The sequence below is a fragment of the Salminus brasiliensis genome, chromosome 25 (genome assembly GCF_030463535.1).
Source record: "Salminus brasiliensis chromosome 25, fSalBra1.hap2, whole genome shotgun sequence".
Classification (NCBI taxonomy): domain Eukaryota; kingdom Metazoa; phylum Chordata; class Actinopteri; order Characiformes; family Bryconidae; genus Salminus; species Salminus brasiliensis.
Window position 1 is genome coordinate 28,277,256 of NC_132902.1, and position 21,680 is coordinate 28,298,935.

A 21,680-nucleotide genomic window follows, 5' to 3' on the forward strand; every position below is an offset into this window, starting at 1 on the left:
TACTATAATCAATAGTGATAATATTTGCTCTCGCAATGTTAATGTCGACTATTCGATCTTTTAAAGATATGTAGAATATGTCGAGCACGTTCAAGCTATATTTATTTATTTGTAGGAAAGACGTCAGGGCGTGGTCAGCCAATCAGAGCGCGGGGGGCGGGGCTGCGCAAAGCGGGTGGGGAAAAAATGGCGAAGGAAAGCAGAAGGGTGGAGGCCCTGCCTGAAGGACCCCGAGCCGCCAGGCCACACTTCAGGCCCACTGGTGGCTCAGTTGGCTGTTTGTTTGGGCGATCCGGCACTGTTACTGAGGCTGCTCCAGACGCCTCTTTATAAAATAAGGGGAAGTCTGTAAAGTTGAAGCGCGTGTGTTTGTTTCTCCGGTTCCGGTGTGGAATTGTGCTCCGGCAGCTCCGAGGCCACCCCTATACGCGTTGGCCTGAATGACATCATTGCCAGCGCAGCCTGGTTCAGCCCAGGGTTTATATTAATGAGGAGGATTTCAGGGTAACGACGCTTCCCCGCTGTGTTTGATCAGGGGGTCATAAAGCTCTCAGCGGCTCAGCTGATCCCGGACCGGCTCTGCAGGGCTGCACCTGTAGGGTTATAATGTGGGGTTCCAGATTCACCTATTAAAGATTTACTGACCTGACCTGAAACACCACCGCTACTATAACAGCAGTAACACCCTCTGACCCTCTATACCTCTGACCCTCTGTCCACCTGACGCTCTGACCCTCTATACCCCTGACCCTCTATACCTCTGACCCTCTGTCCACCTAACCCTCTGACCCTCTATACCTCTGACCCTCTGACCCTCTATACCTCTGACCCTCTGACCCTCTATACCTCTGACCCTCTGTCCACCTAACCCCCTGACCCTCTGACCCTCTATACCTCTGACCCTCTGACCCTCTATACCTCTGACCCTCTGTCCACCTAACCCCCTGACCCTCTGACCCTCTATACCTCTGACCCTCTGTCCACCTAACCCCCTGACCCTCTGTCCCTCTATACCTCTGACCCTCTGACCCTCTATACCTCTGACCCTCTGACCCTCTATACCTCTGACGCTCTGACCCTCTATACCCCTGACCCTCTATACCTCTGACCCTCTGACCCTCTATACCTCTGACCCTCTGTCCACCTAACCCCCTGACCCTCTGACCCTCTATACCTCTGACCCTCTGACCCTCTATACCTCTGACCCTCTGTCCACCTAACCCCCTGACCCTCTGACCCTCTATACCTCTGACCCTCTGTCCACCTAACCCCCTGACCCTCTGTCCCTCTATACGCCTGACCCTCTGTCCACCTAACCCCCTGACCCTCTGTCCCTCTGTACGTCTGACCCTCTGACCCTCTGTCCACCTAACCCCCTGACCCTCTGTCCACCTAACCCTCTGACCCTCTGTCCCTCTATACGCCTGACCCTCTGTCCACCTAACCCTCTGACCCTCTGACCCTCTATACGTCTGTCCCTCTGACCCTCTGTCCCTCTGTCCACCTGACCCTTTGACCCTCTGAAGTGTAGCTTGCGTTTAACAGGTCATACACCAGGTTATACCCATTTTATTATTTTAAAATTATTTTATGTTATTATTAATTAATATATATATATATATATATATATATATATAGAGAGAGAGAGAGAGAATCCATACTGAAGGGAGAATGGTATGTGATAACCCATCTTTTGCAGCTTATAACACCCAAATAGAAAAACGTAGAGTAGCAGACTGGTGCCACCTACTGGTTGAAAGGAGACACTGAGGAACAAAGAGCTTCATTAATAATGAAAGAAGGGATTAATCAGGCTTTAAATACTAGATTATTTATACTTAATTATTATATTACTTATATTAACTTATATTAAATGACTATATTTAAATTAATCGATTCGATATATCCAGTAATATATAATTAAATACTGTGTATACTTCAATTAGTATCTGAAAATAAAGGATCTTTAAATGATGTTATTGATGTCAGTGTCAAACCTTCAACTGTACACGTCTTTCGTATGTATGGGCGTGGCTAAATGTATTTATGCCCCGCCCATTCAGCATACAGGAGTGTAAGCCTATAGAATCTTTAAGCTAGGAGGTATAATATTGGGCAGCCAATCAGAACAAAGCAAATATATTAGTAAGCTTCAAGACAATAACAAAAACATGACTATGATTATTGTTGTTGTTGAATTACATCAAGAGTGACATCATCAATATAATGTATATTTGTGTTTATAATATAATAATAATATAATTATTAGAAAGTCAAATCATTTTAAATGATCTGATGAGCTGATCTCAGCAGTATGGTCTGATTAAGGGTGTGTGAGTTTAATAAACTAAACACACACAGATCTGCTGCACAGTGAAACATGATGGTTTGATGTTCTGATCCGGTTCGGAGCCTGACCAGTGTGAACCAGTTGAAGGCAGGTTTATCAGCATGTGATCAATACAGAAAGCAGCTGCCGCTCTGCAGCACACACACCTCCCTCTCCAGAGTGGAGCCGAGCAGAATGGCTGAATGGAGGGTAATTAGTGCTGAGATCATTGATGAAGGCTCTGTTCCACCTGCTGCAGCTTTACAGTGGTGGGGGGACGGGGGAACAGGGTGGGGGGGAAGGGTGTTCACAGCTGAGATTGGGCTCTTACTGCAGCTTCAGGACGCTCCCTGAGGTCCCAGCATATGGTGTCTTATCTGAGCGGTGAGCCGGACGGAGGTTACCTATCTGGACTATATCATATTAACATACATACAATACATGTGGGATATATGTAAATATGACATATATATATATATATATATATATATATATATATATATATATATATATATATATATATATACTTATATTTATAAAATAAATATTATATATGTGTATTCTCTTCAAGCTTTCATGGTCATAGCAGACTTTTTTGTGTATTTTTTGTGTATATAACTTCTCTTTTTTATTGTTATTATTTATTATTGTTTGTTTTTATTTTGTTCAGTTGTCCCTTAGGATGTTGTTATTTTTCTCTCTCAAAAAAACATCAAAACACAAATAATCTCACAATCTTCATACATGCACTTCCCGGGTTTGGCCACCAGATGCCGCTGTTCTCATGCTGAAAGCGGTCCTCTCAGCAGGCCTCACTCTCCTCCTCCTCCTCCTGCTGAACCTCTGGCTTTTTCAGTGAACCTGTGATTAATTACACACACACTGTTTGTCAAACTCACAGGGCACAAAGCTCACACACCATAAACCCCTCAGCGCACGAAAGGCTGGGAGTTTCCTAACACTGCTCCCTTTGGCTAACAGCAGGCCGACAGATTAGCAGCGCAGTGTGAGCGACAGAGGAGCAGATAACCATTCAGTGATTCGAGAGAATGGAGAGAGCCATCACAAGCCTTTTCCTGTTAGGAGTTTGCCTCTGATGAATAATGAAGTAAATAGAATAAACTGAGCTGCTTCTTCACCCCAAAACTTCCTAACATCCCAAACATGGTGAGTCCTATCATGATGCAGCGGGAGCCAGAAATCCTGGAATCACTGAAGTGTTTACCCAGTGAACCTCACTAGCGTTTCATTCTCCGTAACAAATCACACAGAAATAGGAGAAGTGTGTGTTTTGAGTGGAAGTAGGTTCACATGTGGACTCCAGCACACACACGCAACAGGCCTAGCAGAATGCTCCTCGTCCCATTAACACCTAGCAGGCAGTTTACACATGGGTGCGGGATGGGGGCGCCAGGCCTCTTTAACCTGGGAGGCAATATTAAAACTGACCCCTCGCCTTTCTAACCCCTCCCTACAGCCTGTGTGTGTGTGTGTGTGTGTGTGTGTGTGTGTGGAATTAGACTCTGAAGCCCTGCACGTTACAAAGGTAAAAAAGGATAAAAGGATAAAGGTGCACGTATTCGTCACTGTACAGTGTGGACTGTACAGCGAAATGTGTCCTCCGCATTTAACCCATCTGGTAGTGAACACACACTCACACACACACACGTGTTAGGGGCAGTGAGTACACACACACACCCAGAGCGGTGGGCAGCCAACTCCAGCGCCCGGGGAGCAGAGAGGGTAAAGGGCCTTGCTCAAGGGCCCAACAGTGGCAGCTTGCCGAGCCCGGGAATCGAACCCACAACCCTGTTATCGATATCCCGGCGCTCTAACCGCTGAGCCACCACTGCCCACAAACACACACACCTTAATTTAGCCAGAGCATGCTAGCTAGAAATGATGCTAACCTTGCTAACCGCTCACTTACAGCCACAGGAAGTGATTTCATCTTTATTATCTCTGGTTTTTGGTAAGATAACTTATAAAGATCAATATGACGAATATCTGTCAATATTTGGCTCTTTGTAGCTACAGATTAAGTAACATACACAATAGTACACTATATGTCCAAATATTTGTGGACACCCCTTCTAATTAATGCATTCAGCTACTTTAAGCTGCACCCATTGCTGACACAGATGTGCAAATGCACACACAGCTTGTCTAGTCCCTGTAGAGAAGAAGAACTGCCAATAGAATAGGACTCTCTGGAGCAGATCAACATCATGACCCTATTGGCTCCATGCTGCCTAATAATGCCAGGCGTGGACTAGAGGGGTATAAAGCCCCCCAGCATTGAGGAGCTGTGGAGCAGTGGAGGAGCAGCGTCAGGGTAGCGGGGTTCAGATGGTCTAAGCTGGTGAGGCAGCTGGTTAAGATGGTTTAGACAATAGGCAGCTTAGCATATGTGTTCATTTGAGTTTGATGGTCCATCAGCATGACCAACCTGACCGAGCTCATCTGTAAGTTGGTCATGCTGGTCATAGACAGTGAGTGGCCTAATGTTCGGTCTAATATTTTACTAGTATGTGTGCAAACAAACTAAAGCAAGTACAGCTAAATCTTTTCTTCTTTTTCTTCTATTATTATTATTATTATTATTAATGTTGTTGTTGTTGTTAATATAAGAATCAGGAGGGCAATGACAGCTATCAGTCTTGTGCGTTTTTGCACCCCTGTCCAAAGCATGTGTTGATTTTTTAAGAGTAAATAATTGTTTTCTGCTCATTTTAGACACAGTTGTTATTTATTTACTGAAAAATATAAATATTTACTCATTTATTAAATGCATTGATTGTGAATGTGTTTCATTTTTGTGTTAAATTCAGTTAATCCACAATAATTCATATACAAAATAAACTTAATATAATATAATTTAAATATGTATGTAATGTACCCTCTTGCATTTATTAAAACATATATATTATTATATCTCCTGTGTGTGTAAGTGAGGCTGTATTTGTATCTGTGCTGCTGTAATGTGAGACTTTCCCTCTGGGGTTAATAAAGTGATCTGTCTCTAATATGAGCTTCCTGACACTTCCAGCATCAACAGCACAGTCTGCTGGGTGAGGAAGAGGAGGAAGAGGAGGATGGGTGAAACCCCTCGGAGTGGAGGTGAGGAGAGGGGATGGGGGCTGCTGCTGTGCTGAGAGGGGGGGTGGGGTTGGGGGGGTTCTGCTGCCCTAAAGAACTGCGTGTAATCTAGTGAAGTATGTGGCCTTGGAGGGGGGAGGGGGTGAGCAGGAGCTGGAGGGAGGGGGTTGTGGGTGTGGTTTAGGGCAGAAGGGGCAGAAGGAGGGAGGGGGGCTGTAGAGCCACATGGCCACAAACGGAGCTGCTTTTAACAAGAGGAGGAGCAGAGCGAGCTGAGAGGAGCAGGAGGAGCAGCTGGATCCACACCATCCCTCATTAACAGCCACGTTCCTGCGTTCCGGGCTCTCCGTTCTCCTTCAGGTCGGTGCTGCTTCACTTCTTACTGTGCGTAATGCATGTGCCGGAGAGAGCGCGTGCTGGAGGAGGCAGGCTGGGTGGATGCTCTGCCTGCTCTTTGTTCTCCACCCTTCAGCTTAGCAACGTCGAGATTTCCCTTTCCTCCACCTGAGCACACTGCTCCATCCCCAGACTCACCTCCGGGTGTTCACACACTGCCTTTACCCTGATTTTAGTGGCTAATAGAGGCTCCGCAGGGCTATAGAGAGGGGGTGGTGATGGGGGGTTTGGGGGGTATGGGGGGTAGTGCAGGAGTCCAGGAGTGTAGTGAATCCAGTGTGAAGGTAAATGTAGTGTAACTGTAGTGACAGTGTAATAAAGCATAGTGTGAAAGTAGTGCTGTGCCCCTGCTGTGTGTGTGAGTGTGTGTGTGTGTGTGTGTGTGTGTGTATATGTGTATATGTGTGTGTGTGTGTATGTGAGTGTGTGTGTGTGTATGTGTGTGTGTGTGTATGTGTGTGTGAGTGAGTGTGTGAGTGTGTATGTGTGAGTGTGTGTGTGTGTGTATGTGTGTGTGTGTGTGTGTTCAGTCTGAGCTGCTTTGTGCTGTATTCAGCAGAGCAGCTCTTTGCCCCACAGGTTTCTGGAGATACTTTTCCTTTTCCTCTGGTTTCTCTGGTTCCAGATTAAACTTGCTCTGCACCAGTTTTCAATTTTCCCATCTGTCGTGGGAGGCCATGAGGCTGCAGGGGGCGAGAGAGGGAACAAAGGAGGAGGAGGGGGGTTGGGGGGTACAGTCAGGGGGCATTTGGCTTTTCCAGTGCATTTCTTACCACCCTTGAGTTGCCCTTTGCTGTGGTTAATGTGGCAGAGCTTCAGTCAGATCTCACCAACAGAACTGAAGCTTTGAATATATTGGATTGAAATGTGCATTAACTGATATATATATATATATATATATATATATATATATATATATATATATAGTCACAAATTAGATCATTTATAATATATTTAGTTTTGTCTGATAATGGTGAATCTTGTTGATCAGCATATAGAGTGTAAATTAGTTGTGGGTGTTTAAAGCAGAAGTAGTGTCTTTCATTGAGTGTTTTTAGCTATAAAACAGTTATAGAACTAACTATAGCATTCAAACAGAAATCTGATATGGAGTGTATAAATATGATTCAGGTATAGATTTTATGTAGAAAGTTCAATTCAAATTGAATAATTAATTCAATACAATACATATTAAAGATGGGTGATATGATAAAATATTATATAAGGATATTTAGACACTATCATGATGCTAAATATATATATATCACAGTATTCTGGCATGCTCAGAAAATATCATAATGTTTTTATCATAATGCATTTAAAAAACAAATTAATAATATTGTCATTTTGCTCACCTCTAATGTGTATATATATATAATTAGCATATTAAGACGGATCAGAAATGCTTAGTTAGTGTATAAGTGACTTGTTATATAAGGTTAAGCTATACTTCAAAGGCTAGAGTTGTTTTACAGTGTCATAGTGGTTTATTAAATATATATTTTCAACTCTGCACATTTGAATCAGTTACATTCAAAGAATGAATTATTGTATTTATAATTGTTGCATCAAAGAGACACAGTGTTTATTCTGAGTGTTTTTATTTCATATGGAAGCGACACACACATCAGACCCACTGACTCTCAGGCTGTACCTTCACTGTTGCTTCACCCACACACTCTCAATGCTTTCTCCTCCTTCATCAAACCCTCAGATCAGAGCTGCAGGGATTTCAGTCTGTCCAGCGCGGACCACCATGTGCCGCACCGCTAGAGTCAGCAGAATAAAGGGCCTGATTAGCTTTATCCTCCAGCACAGCTACTGTCTCCCAGCCTGTATGATGAGCCGTTCACCATATTAGGGCTGGATTTAAGATCATAATTATCATATGGAGCTCTGTTCCAGCGAAGCGGGGAGGGCCATGGGCCTGTGGGCGGCCAGCGCAGGCTGCAGATGTGTGCGTTTGGATTGATTTGTGCATGCGCTTGGTGCATGACTACGCATCCGGCTTTAGTTGCCCCAGTGCAGCACAATGGACAGCTCCCGGTGTAATTACCCCATCCTGCACCTCCCCCTTATAATTACCCCTCTGCTGCAGCTCCTAATACACTTACCCCCCTAGATGCTGCACAGGCAACTGTCACTGGAGGGGTTTAATGAATGTAAATGAGAAGATGTAGCTTCATAGCCGCTCACCCCTTTAATCTAAACGCTGGACGTCTTATTCGGATTTCTACAGTTCTGGATGTGTCATCACTAAGAACCTGCTGTATTTAATAATAACTTCCGTATGTATGTCTGATTTAAAGAAGTAGTCCATGTGGGTTCATCAAAAGTCACGAGGAAGTTCCTTTTTTAGGAATTTTATTTTATGAACAGGAAGTTACAGTAGGCTGAAACCTGTTCCTCTCCTTTTGTAAACTGTATAAAGGGAGCGATGGTGGTCAGAGAGCTCGATTAGCATAACCTTCTGAAATCAGGTTAACCTTTCGACCTCGTAAACGGGTATGGCTTCAGCGCTCCGCTGTGATTTAGGCGTCCTGTTGTGTTCGCTCTGTTGTTTGAGACCCTGGTGTTCGGAGTTATGTGTGCGCCGTTGTGTTTTATCTAATCAGCCGTTTTAGCCGCCCTTATCTCCTCACTGCACTGAACCGAGCCACCAGCGAAACTCAGAGTGCTTCATAACAGCCAGAGCTCTGCTTCACCCTCACAGCAGTACACTCCTACAGAGCTCGCACACGGGCAGGAGAACGCACAGTTAGGAGTCTTTCCCAAGGGCTCTTATTGGTGTAGTGTGGCGTGGTGTGTTTGCCAGGTTAGATATATTATTCTCTTGGTTATTTACTTACTTATGTGTGTGTGTGTGTGTGTGTGAGCATAACCAAACTAAAATAGTTCTGTTATTTGTGCTTTATGCATAAAAGTATAAGCCCACTTAGGTCATGTATTAATATACTGCAGTTAAAATTCCCTTCATTTTTGGAAGACTCAAATATCAGTTTTATAGTAAAATAACTTTTAGTTTTATTTAATATTTTTAGTTGAATGTTTATTGACTAAGGATTTGTCGCCCCCTCTGGTGAAAATGGAAACTGTCTCCAAAATCTTAACTGTAACTTGCCTGTGGGTTAAAATAATAATAAATATAACAAAAAATGATGATACTTATTGATCAATCTGTCCTGATTGATCATCCTAGCCCTGATAACAACAAGAAATTAGGGTAAGAAATTAGGCCTGCCTCTTTTCATGCCCTCCGGACTCACTAAACTCAGTCCTGGCAGTCTTATTTTCCCAGGACACCGAGGTCAGGTTTTTAAAAAGTAGTCTATCTGCTTCAGTTTTTCGGTCTTTCTCACGAGAGAGTTTCTGCGAGAGCTCTGAAACGTCTCCCAGTGAAGAATGGGCGCTCTCTTGGCAGACTGCTTACTCCACATTCCACACTTACACACACAAGAGTCTAGTTTGGAGTTTACAAGAACCATGTGAAGTTCCCTTCCAGTAGTCATTTAGCCATTCGTCTTTTGTCCATCCCCCTCCTCGGCGGAGCCTGGGCTGTGTTCTGGGCTGTGTTCTGGGCTGTGTTCGCTCTCTCTCCTTGGCAGAGCTTGCTTTAGGTAACATTGGACGTCCTTTAAAAGAGGACAGAAATGTTGGCAGGCGAGCGCGGTGCTAACTTTCATCATCCTCGTCTACAGCAGGGCTGATTAAAGTGATGGTTTGGCCAAAAATCAAATGTAGACCGTTTTCCCTTTGTCAAAAATGTAGTCCATCAGCCAAGACTGGTGTCTGAAGTTGGGTTCTTTAGTTTTACACTAGAGCTATAAAGCTAATGTAGCTAACAAATAGTGGGAGCTTATGTACACCAAATAGCGTGATGCTAATTATTGACCTGCAGATCCGATACAGGCATATTTTAATATTGTGTGTTTCTATATGTGGACACGCCTTCTAATGAATGTAGCTTGTCTAGTCTCTGTAGAGAAGAAGTACTGCCAATAGAATAGGACTCTCTGGAGCAGATCAACATTATGACCCTATTGGCTCTATGCTGCCTAATGCCAGGCGTGGGCTAGAGGGGTAAAAAGCCCCCCAGCATTGAGGAGCTGTGGAGCAGTGGAAGAACTGTGTTCTCTGGAATGATGGTGGTGGTGGTGATCATACAGCTTCACTAATGCTCTTGTGGCTGAATGCTAAGCTACATTTCTCTTTTTTTTCAGGACAAATCATGGGAGGCAAACTGAGCAAGAAGAAGAAGGGATATGATGTCAGTGACCCCAAGGAAAAGAAGGAGGAGAGCGCGGTGGTAACAACATCAGCTACGGAGCAGAAGGATGAAGCAACCGAGGGCAACAAAGTTGCAGAAAACGCAGCTGAACAGGCGGCTGCTGCTTCTGCTGAATCTCCAGCGACTGGAGCACCTGCAGAACCGGAAGCTGCACCACCAGAAACACAGGCAGAGGAGAAGAAAGATCCTGCAGAAAGTTCCCAGCAACCTGCAGCTGCAGCAGAGGAACCAGCCGCTGCACCAGAGAAACCAGCAGCTGCACCAGAGGAACCAGCAGCTGCACCAGAGGAACCAGCAGCTGCACCAGAAGAACCAGCAGCTGCACCAGTGAAACCAGCCGCTGCACCAGAGGAACCAGCAGCTGCACCAGAGAAACCAGCAGCTGCACCAGAGGAAGTTAAATCTACCCCAGCAGAACAGGCCTCGAAGGAACCAGTGGCTGCACCAGAGGAACAAGCTCCTGCACCACAGGAGGCTGCACCAGCTCCGGTAGAGGCTAAATCTGCCCCAGAGGAACAGGCCCAGAAGGAACCAGTGGCTGCACCAGAGGAACCAGCCGCTTCCCCAGTAGAGGCTGTTGCCGCTCCAACCGTGAAAGCCCAGGTAGAAGATGCACCTGCCCCAGTGGAGCCTGCAGCTGCCCCAGCAGAGCCTGCACCTGCCCCAGTGGAGCCTGCACCTGCCCCAGTGGAGACTGTGCCTGCCCCAGTGGAGACTGTGCCTGCCCCAGTGGAACCTGTGCCTGCCCCAGTGGAATCTGTACCTGCCCCAGCAGAGACTGTATCTTCCCCAGTGGAAGCTGTTCCTGCCCCTGTGGAGGCTGTAGTGAGTCCAGTGGAATCTGTACCTCCACCAGTAGAGGCTGCACCTGCCCCAGAAGAGCCTCCAGTTGTCCCAGTGGAGGCTATAGTTACGCAAGTGGAATCTGTATCTGCCCCAGAGGAATCAGCAGCCTTACCACCAGAGCCTGAAGCTCTACAACAAGAACCAGCTGCTGCAGAACCAGAACCCACCACAGAGGAACCTGTAACTGCTCCAGAGGAGCCTGTAGCTTCCCCACAAGAACCACCTTCGGTAGAACCTGTAGCTGCAGCAGAGGAACCAGAACCTAAACCAGTAGTTGCTGAACCTGTAGCTGCACCAGAAGAACCTGTGGCTGCCCCAGAACCTGTAGATGCACCAAAGGAACTTGTAGCTGCGCCGGAGGAGCCTGTTCCTGCCGCAGAAGAACCTGAACGAGAAGAACCTGTAGCTGCCCCAGAAGAACTTGTGGCTTCCCCAGAAGAACATGTGGCTGTCCCGGAACCTGTGGCTGCCCCAGAACCTGTAGCTGCACCAGAAGAACCTGTAGCGGCACCAAAAAAACCCGAACCAGAAGAACCTGTAGCTGCACAAGAAGAGCCTGTAGCACCACAAGAGCCTGTAGCTGTACCAGAAGAACCTGTACCTACACCAGAAGAACCTGTAGCTGCACCAGAAGAGCCTGTAGCAGCACCAAAAGAACCCGAACCAGAAGAACCTGTAGCTGCCCCTGAGGAACCTGTTGCTACACCAGAAGAGGCTGTATCTGTGACTCAGGAACCTGTAGCAGCACCCGAGGAACCTGTAGTCGAACAAGAAGAGCCCGCAGCCACCCCAGAAGAGCTTGCAGCAGTGCAGGTAGTGGAAGAAGCCGTCCAGGAGGTTCTAAGCACCATGGACGTTCAGCAAGTATCAGCTCCAGAGGTTCCAGAACCTTCTCAAGAATCCGAGCCAATCGCTGCATCTCCAGAACCTGTACCTGAACCCATTGCTTCTCCTGAGCCTTCGGAAACGAAGGCAGAGTCTGTGGAGCAGTCCGGGAGCGAAGAACCCATTCCCAAGATCGTGATTTCTGAGTCGGTTTCAGCCAATGAGCTGTCGGCTGAGGAACCCGGCACTGCCCCTAGCGATACGGAGAAGAAGCTGGACAACGGAGAGTGTGAAAGCGCTGGAGTGCAGGAAGAACCCTCAATGGCTGAACCGAAAGTCAATGGAGATTGTAAGGTGAAGACCAATGGAGAGGCCAATGGAGATGCCCAGGAGTGTGTGAACGGAGTGGTGGAGGAAGACGCTGCCCAGGAACACACTGACTGTGAACTGAAAAAGGATTTGAGCCTAGCTGCTGACCCCACTGCAGATATGGTGGTCAGCCAGGCCATCGATACCGCGTGAAGTTAAACAACCTTATAATGTGAATTCCACACTGATGCAATTTTAAAAAACGCCGTCCAACAAACAGTACAGGCTGTCCGAAAATAAACGCCCAAAATGCCTGACGTGGTCTTCTCAGGCATTCTGGTATTCTGGTCATCCCGAAAAAGAAACGAAACCACTCCGGAGCGAGCGAATGACAGAGAGCGAGAGAGAGAGAGAGAGAGAGAGAGAGAGAGAGAGAGAGAATTACAGAGGACAGAAGGAGAGAGTCTTTGTACCCTGCTGTGTTTGGCGAGGGCCGTGCTGGTCAATATATAAACCGGAAAAATGTGAACAATAGTTACGCATAAACCGACCGCAGAACTGAACTCTGGACGTTAAACAATAACAAAAAAACAAAACAAAAAAAAATCTGAGAAAATGGAAACATGATTGGAATGAATAGTCTTGTGTTTGCGTGTGATTCAGACTGTGAATATGAACCTGGGTTATTGGATTAGCATTTATTAGTATATAATCTAATTTAGATTTCACATATCCTTTCCGTATCCACGTAACCATCTTCAGCTTTTAACCGGACGGCCGAAACAGTGAGGAATGTTTTTAACGTGATGGCTTGGCTTCGAAAATAAAGAAAGACTCTTCTACCTTTAAACCGTGGTGCTTTCATTTTCACACCTGTCACTCTCACCCGGATCAGTGCCTCCGGACGCAGGCGGCCTTTCCTTAACTCCTGTTATATTTAAAAACCGTACTTCAAATAAACCAATGAGAAACCGAACGGCTGCTGTGTTTGGGGTTGGGGTGCACACACACACACACACACACACACACACACACACCTGCACTCCTGACCTGAGTGTCATTGCCTTGGTAAATTTGTTTAGTGAGGACGAGGGGAGGTTCGACCTGTTGGGTTGGAGATGAGCTCCGTCAGAGGGGGTCTGGTGTGAAACTGCTTCTGAGTTTTATATGGATGATGATGATGATGATGATGATGATGAAGGTAAAATAGTGGAGAATCTGAACTAATGCAGTTTTCTTTAGGGACTACTTTCTGTAGCTGCACTACACCCTGCAGCATGTATCCCTCCACCATTTTAATGATCTGGTTTTAAAAGCAGGTTCTAGAGCCGAACTCTTCTCAGAACTCTGGTAGAACCGTGTCTCAGGCATCAGGCAGCGTCTTCATCACCATTAGGTGAAGAACTTTCTGTGAGGAGCTTTTAGTAGAGCTTCAGACGTCTGCTTCCCTTCACCTCCACTGTAGAACCACAGCTCTGACTGGGGGAGCTTATCTAGAACCTCCACTGTAGAACTCCAGCTCTGACTGGGGGAGCTTATCTAGAACCTCCACTGTAGAACTCTAGCTCTGACTGGGGGAGATTATCTAGAACCTCCACTGTAGAACTCCATCTCTGACTGGGGGAGATTATCTAGAACCGAGCGTTTCACACCAAACCCCCAAACCCCTCAAACCCACCAAACCCCCACTTTGACTGAGTCTGTTCATCTGAACTGATTAATTATGCAGAGAAATGTAAAACAGTGGTGGAATGGCTTCTGATTTAGCTACAAGGCTAATGTAGCTAACAAATAATGGAAGCTTATGTACACCAATTAGCATTGTTCTAACAGCATCACCGTTAATGAGTCACACAGAGTCAAATACCACATAAGCAAGCCTCTTAGAGATTAACTCAGTCATGTGATGAGCACAGGCATTGAGGCTAATTGGTGTACATAAGCTTCTATTGTTTTTTAGCAACATTAGCCCTATAGCTTCAGTGTGAAACCGAAAGAAGCAAACGGCTTGGTTAGGGAGATGATTCATGCATTTCCTGCCAAACCTTCGCTTTAATATCCCTCTGTTCTCCATCCTCATGCTTAGATCTTCACAACCCCCCCCTTTCTCCCCTCCACCCGAACCCCACCGCCTCACAGACTGCCCGGATTTCACAGCTCGGAGGTGGGGGATGGGTGGGCTTTCTGTTGTGGAGGAAGGGGCTTTGGGGAGAAAGGGAGGGAGAGCAGCTGTGAGAAGAGAGAGAGAGAGCGAGAGAGAAAGGGAGAGGGAGGGTGGGTGGAGGGGATGGGTGGGGGGTCTTTTGGCTGAAAAGCACATGTTAAACCTTCATTAAAGCTGTAAAGAGGCAGTCCTCGTGATGAAAATCCTGCAGTTTTGTCATGTTTAGGGAACATAGAGAAGATAATGTGAGTGGCCACTTTATGGGAAACACCTGCTGTGCATCTTCAATCACTGGCCACTTTATTAGAAACCCCTCCCATATAGCTTCACTTTATTGGTGTACAGTTACAGACTGTAGCTCCATCTGTTAGGGCGCACTTTATCAGCCTCCCCTGTGTCCCAACAGACAAAAGGGACCACCGCAGGACCACCACTGTCCACCACTGGGCCGGGGTGGGCCGTCCTCAGCACAGCAGTTACTCTGACATGGGGATGTGGTGCTAGAACGAGTGGGCTTGGTGCGCTCCCAGACTGTACAGTTAGTGTGTGTGTGTGTGTGTGAGTGTGTGAGTGTTTATGTGTGTTGTAAATATATGTGGCCTTTTTCTCCAGAATGATTCTCTCTCCACACACACACACACACACACACACACACACACACACACACACACACTCAGGTTTCTTACAAAAACACACAGCCCTTCAGATTTATGTAAGGAATGTTCTGGAGAGTTTGGGGGGGGGGTGGTTTGAACTCACTGCCTTTGTCGTTACACACACACACACACACACACACACACACTCATTCTTCATCAGCCCCATGTCAAATCGGAGAGAACAGAGAGAATTTTCTCATCGAAATCCAGAAATACTTCAAGCTGCAGCACGAGGTCTTCACAGGCCTGTTCACTACACAGGCCGACGCTCTCCACCTCCCGCTCAATACAGACACCACCCGCTCTCCAAATAAGGGTTCTGCTATGGTTCCTTAGTAAATAATTGTATATAGGTAGGAACCAATTAGATGCTTAAATGGTTATTTAACTAGTTAAATACTACTCTTACTACTAATAATAAGCTTTATTTATATTTTACTTATGGAAAAGGGGGCATGTAAATAAAGCCTATTGTTATTATTTAACCAGGTGTGTTCACAAAGCATTTTACACAAGAAAATGCAAATAAAATAAAAAAACCCTAAAATATTAAACATTGTATTTTTGTACAATGTACCAATTTACATTGTAAAAATGTAAAGTGGGTTGAGTGGGAGGGGCTAAACTGCTGTAGGCTGAATAGGTGGGGCTAAACTGCTGTAGGTTGAGTGGGAGGGACTAAACTGCTGTAGGCTGAATGGGTGGAGTGGGCGGGGCTATGTTGTCATTAAAACACTAATATTCATCTGTAAGGCGGTGTTTACTCTAAATGAACATGATTAGGCTTTAATATGATCAGTTATTACAGATCATTTATGTTAAAATTGGTAAAAATATATTTTCTATGTGTACACAGATATGTGAGGGGTAAAGTGTGTGTGTGTGTGTGTTTTTGCTGTTACTGCAGTTTGCTACTTGTCCTGCATTTGAAACCTAAAGAGCAGAACTGAAAGCTATAAAGTCAGCGTCTTGTGGCCTTGCACTGAAGCATATCCTCAAAGCAACACACACACACACACACACACACACACACACACACACACACACACACACAGTATAGCAGTGTTTTTGCAGAGGCACTGAGAGCATTTGGCAGCTCTAAGCTGCTCAAGGCCACAGTGATGGTGGTAGAGTTGCAGATGCCATTAAAGGAGCCCTCCACTGTTTTCCCTCCTAATCTCCACTGAGTACACTCAGTTACCACTGACTAAACATCCACCTGTCTGTCTATCTGTCTATCTGTCTGTATGTCTATCTGTCTGTCTATCTGTCTATATGTCTATAACTCTATCTATCTGTCTGTCTGTCTATCTGTCTGTATGTCTATCTGTCTGTCTGTCTATCTGTCTATATGTCTATCTGTCTGTCTGTCTATCTGTCTATATGTCTGTCTGTCTATCTGTCTATATGTCTATCTGTCTGTCTGTCTGTCTATATGTCTATCTATATGTCTGTTTGTCTGTCTGTCTATCTTTCTGTGTGTCTGTCTGTCTATCTGTCTGTATGTCTATCTGTCTATCTATATGTCTGTATGTCTGTCTGTCTATAACTCTATCTGTCTGTCTGTCTGTCTGTCTGTGTGTCTGTCTGTCTATCTGTCTATATGTCTATAACTCTATCTGTCTGTCTGTCTGTGTGTCTGTCTGTCTATCTGTCTGTCTGTGTGTCTGTCTGTCTATCTGTCTATATGTCTAAAACTCTATCTGTCTGTCTGTCTATCTGTCTGTCTGTGTGTCTGTCTGTCTATCTGTCTGTCTGTGTGTCTGTCTGTCTATCTGTCTATATGTCTGTGTGTCTGTCTGTCTATATGTCTATAACTCTATCTGTCTGTCTGTGTGTCTGTCTGTGTGTCTCTCTGTCTGTGTGTCTGTCTGTCTGTCTGTCTGTGTGTCTGTCTGTCTGTCTGATTCTCTGAGTTTGTTGGAAGCTGATTTAAATGCTAATTGACCAGTGAACAGGCCGCTGGTGTGTCTGGTGGAGATCTGTACACTGTGTAAAATGTCGTCAGGCGTTCTGCGTGCGGATTTATACAGCTTTAAACACGTATGTTTAAGCCCCGCCTTCTCACCGGCCCATGTGTATACATCTATATGTAGTTATTGATCAAACTGCTGAAGTTAGCTTTGATGATGATAATAATGATATTAATTCCTGTTTATTCATGAAATCATGCTAACTAGCTAACCCGCTACCTCACATCTTTTCTGGAAGTGTGCAGTGATGCAGTATCTCCTGACTTCAGAAACAAAAAACTACACTCTTGCAAAAGTGTGTGTGTGTGTGTGTGTGTGTGTGTGTGTGTTTTGGCTTTGCTAACCCTGTTTGCATGCTGATTTAACCGCTCCTGCAGGTCACATGCTTTTCCTCCGCAGCTGTGTTTCCTGGTGACTCGGACACTATAGAGCCTCTATAGTCTCTCTATAGCGCCGCTCTGGCTCTGGCTTCAGTTGCCCGTTCCTTTATTCGCCCACAGAATCAGCTCTTTATCACACTCACAGCTTTACTCACACTAAAACTCGCGTCTCTCAGTCAGAAAGCATCGGATCGACCCAAACACACGAGTAAAATGTGTTTTACAGTGTTACAGCGGTACACACAGTGAAAGAGGCCGCGAGAGCAGGGAGAACGAGAATGAATGAAATGAATAAGAATAACCTCATTTTTAATGTTTAAGGAGAACAACAAAACAGCATGTTGGATTTGTGTACTGGTATGAAGCTAAACCAGCATAAACCAGTTTAGACCTGCATAAATCACCATTAACCCATTTAGACCAGCATAAATAAGCAAGCATAAACCAGTGTAGACCAGTATAAACCAGTTTAGACCAGCATAAACCAGTGTAGACCAGTATAAACCAGTTTAGACCAGCATAAACCAGTTTAGACCAGCATAAACCAGTGTAGACCAGTATAAACCAGTTTAGACCAGCATAAACCAGTGTAGACCAGTATAAACCAGTTTAGACCAGTATAAACCAGTATAAACCAGTTTAGACCAGTATAAACCAGTATAGATCAGCACAAACAAGCATAAACCAGTTTAGACCAGTATAAACCAGTTTAGACCAGCATTAGGCATTTAAATCAGTAGTGACAGTCTGATTATTTTGGACAGTTCTATTATGGAGATTAATAATAAAGTTTATATCAAATCAATCAATAAATAATAAACACACACAGAGGGCTAATTAGTGCCATAGACTCGCCCTCAGACTGCATATTTCCTCAGAGAGAGAGAGTTCTGCTCGCTCTTATTCATCAGAGACTCTCACAGAGACACGCATGTAACCTGAGGAAGAGACAGAGGGACAGAGACTGATCGAAAGGAAAAGGGGAAGCCTCTCAGTCTCCATTACAGCCCGGACAGATCAATAACCTGACCATACCGGCCTCACCCACCTCCTGCCAGCGTCTTACAGCACGGATATAATGACAGCCCGGGGGGGGGGGGGATAATCCACAAAACACAGAGACACACTGTGAGTTTATTTAGTGTATAATATACTGTACACATATAAACTACATGGACAAAAGTATTGGGACACCTGCTTGTTCACTGTTTCTTCTGAAATCAAGGGTATTAAAGGAGCTGATCCTGCTTCTGTTGGAGTAACTGTCTCTACTGTCCAGAGAAGAAGACTTTCTACTAGATTCTGGAGGAGGAGCATTGCTGTGAGGATTTGATTGATTACATTTAACAACAAGAATGTTAGTGAGGTCAGGATGTTAGATGATGATCACCACCCCACCACCTCATCCCCAACGCCCATCTCATCCTAAAAGTACTGGATAGAGCTCCAGCATCATTCCAGATTCCTATTCTATTGGCAGTACGTCTCTACACTAGACAAGCTGTGTGTGTGCATTTGCACATCTGTGTCAGCAGTAGCAGTAGCTGAATGCATTCATTATAAAAAGTGTCCACAAACTTTTGGACATTTAGTGTAGCAGTACAGATGTATGAGGGTAGACATGTCTCTCTCGCTCTGAACTCCACTCAGATGGAGGTCCTGTATTCTCCAACACTTCTGCAGGTCACCGCTGTGTCCATTTGCACAGTCACAATGACTAGAAACTAGCGCCTGGCTAGCACTGTGGTATCTCCATAAAGCTTCCATAAAACTGGTCTTAGCTGGTTTAAACTGGTTTATGCTGGTCCTAATGTTCTGCTGGTTTGCTGAGGAAGGCCTGAATCAAGGCCCTCACAGCCAGTGTGTGATTCTGTATTCAGCAGTACTGGTCAGCCCACTGACCTGCTGCTGCCTGTAAGGTGACATATTTGTACTTTTAAAGTCACACACTGTTTCTACACACACACACACACACACACAAACACACACACACACACACACACCTCTATCAGGAATTAGATAATAATTTACTAAAGCAGCGCTTCAAGTTTCCCTCTGTAGACCATGACATCATCTCTCAGGGAACATGTTCCTGAAGGTGGGTGGGTGACCTGTGTGTGTGTGTGTGTGTGTGTGTGTGTGTGTGTGTGTGTGATTAAAGATTAAAACTGACTCAAGGCCCGGTCACCTTGAGCCAGTGTACACAGGTCTCTGTGTAAGATTTTTCTCACACACACACACACACACACACACACACACACACACACACACACACACTGTCCGCTGTGTCCTTCACAGTTCAGTGTGAAGTGCAGCTCAGTTCTGACCGGTTCTGATTATCTGCTGGAGGAGAATCTGTCGTGATGTTTTGATATAGTTGAGGTGTTAGGGTGTTGCTAGGGGGTTACTCAGGTCATGATAAGGTGGTTGCTTTGGCTTTGTGAAGTTCGTTCCACCAGAAAAAAGTCTGGATGCTCATCTTAAAGGTTAATGGCGGGTCGAGCCGAGCCATACTTGAAGCTGGAAGGGCTCTTGGTGCAGATCGGATTTTGACCATCGCCATCAAGTACGGAGGGGCTGGCTGGTCCAGTCTTGGCTTTGTAGATCAGAGTCAGGGGTCTGAATCTGATGAGGGCAGCAGCTACAGGAGGCCAGTGAAGAGAGAACACAGCAGAGGAGGAGCTGAACTTGGCTGAACTTAGAAACGTTGAAGACGACCCAGGCTGCTGTGTTCTGGATCAACTGCAGGGGTCTGATGGTGCGGAAAGGGAGACCAGCCAGAAGAGAGCTGCAGTGGTCAAGTCTGGAAGTGACGGGAGACTGAACGAGCACCTGGGCGACTCTCTAGAGAGGAAGGGTGGAATTCTCTGGAACTCATTAATATACCATTACTGATGGTTGCTAGGGTGTTGCTATGTTGCTATGTTGCTATGTGGTTGCTGTGGTATCCTAGGTGGTTTCAACATTCAATGTTCACATTAGTCCCACCCATTTGTCCAAGTTTATGTAACACCCAAACATTTACGTTAGTTCCAACATGCAAGCGTTCACTTTCCCACCAGTGCAAACGTCCAAAGTCCAGACGTTCACATTAGCTCCAGCTTCAGCTCCAGCTTCAGATCCTAATGTTCACGTCAGTCTCCACACACACGCTTTTACGTTCGGCTCAGCATCTAAACGCTTATGCTAGTTTTAACATCCAGGCGTTTACTTCCTACATCCAAATGCACAAGTTACTGACCTCACTTTTAACTCATGGACATGTCTGCTCCTTCAGACGTTTCTAACTCTGATTTGTTTCCATGGAAGAAGATCTGAGGAGAGTGTGTATCGTCCAGCTCCGAGGCTGCTGGAGGATCAGAGGTGACTTTGGCTTTTTCAGACTGAGAGAATAAATCTCCACTAAACCACAGGCAGAGACTGTGACCGTCACTGTGAAATATACAGCAATTAGAGAGAGACTGTGTGTGTGTGTGTGTGTGTGTGTTGTCATTCAGTGACAACAGTCTGCCACAGCAGCAACCACTGACCACACACACCTTTAACCATTTCCACAGGTGTGTGCCCACATGCTTAGGATGACAGAGGTAGACATCACACACACACACACAGCAGACACACACACACACACACACACACACACACAGCAGACACACACACATCTGATAATACCATGAAGATTTTTTCTGCATTCCTCATTATCTCACTCACCGTCATTTCCTGTGTGTGTGTGTGACACACACACACACACACACACACACACACACACACACAAACACTTGGACAATCCTGCACTGCTACTTTCCCCCCCACACACACACTTCCTGATGATGTAAAACATGCAGTGATATGCAGATATGGCACTGACTGACACACAGCCCACACACTGGAGTGTGTAATCATGAGCAAACACACACACTGAGAGAGTGACATTGGAGTGACCGAGGGCAGAACTACGAACTACTGCATGCTACACACACACACACACACACACACACACACACACACACACACACAGTAGATTATATACAATCATATGCATGTACAGCCCCTTATTTCACACACTTTCAGTTTCTTCACTGAATTTATTGATATTAATACACTGATAAACTCAAAGACAGGAAGACTCTAACAGCCGGCCCAGAAAACCTCCTAGCTCCTAGCCCACACTCTAATATTAATAATAAAATAAAAATAATAGTAATAGTAATAATAATAGTAATAATAAAAATAGCAATAATAATAATAATAATAATAGTAATAATAATAGTAATAATAAAAATAGCAATAATAATAGTAATAATAATAATAGTAATAATAATAATAATAATAATAATAATAATAAAATAATAGCACTGCTCTTTACTTTAGTCTATGTTTATAGTAAACACTGTGTATCAATTACAGACATGTAA

General features: G+C 45.1%; 1 protein-coding gene across 1 annotated transcript; it reads left to right on the forward strand.

Annotated features, from left to right (window-relative positions):
* The first annotated feature begins 5,645 nt into the window (after nt 1–5,645).
* On the forward strand, nt 5,646–12,942 carry LOC140547973 (uncharacterized). Its single transcript, XM_072671299.1, has 2 exons — nt 5,646–5,788; nt 10,045–12,942. The coding sequence occupies exon 2, from the start codon at nt 10,053–10,055 to the stop codon at nt 12,303–12,305; it is 2,253 nt and encodes a 750-aa protein (XP_072527400.1). The 5' UTR covers nt 5,646–5,788; nt 10,045–10,052; the 3' UTR covers nt 12,306–12,942.
* The last annotated feature ends 8,738 nt before the right edge of the window (nt 12,943–21,680 follow it).

What these genes read in the sequence shown, in the direction of transcription:
- LOC140547973 (XM_072671299.1), top strand. Translation starts at nt 10,053, where the DNA reads ATGGGAGGCAAACTGAGCAAGAAGAAGAAGGGATATGATGTCAGTGAC.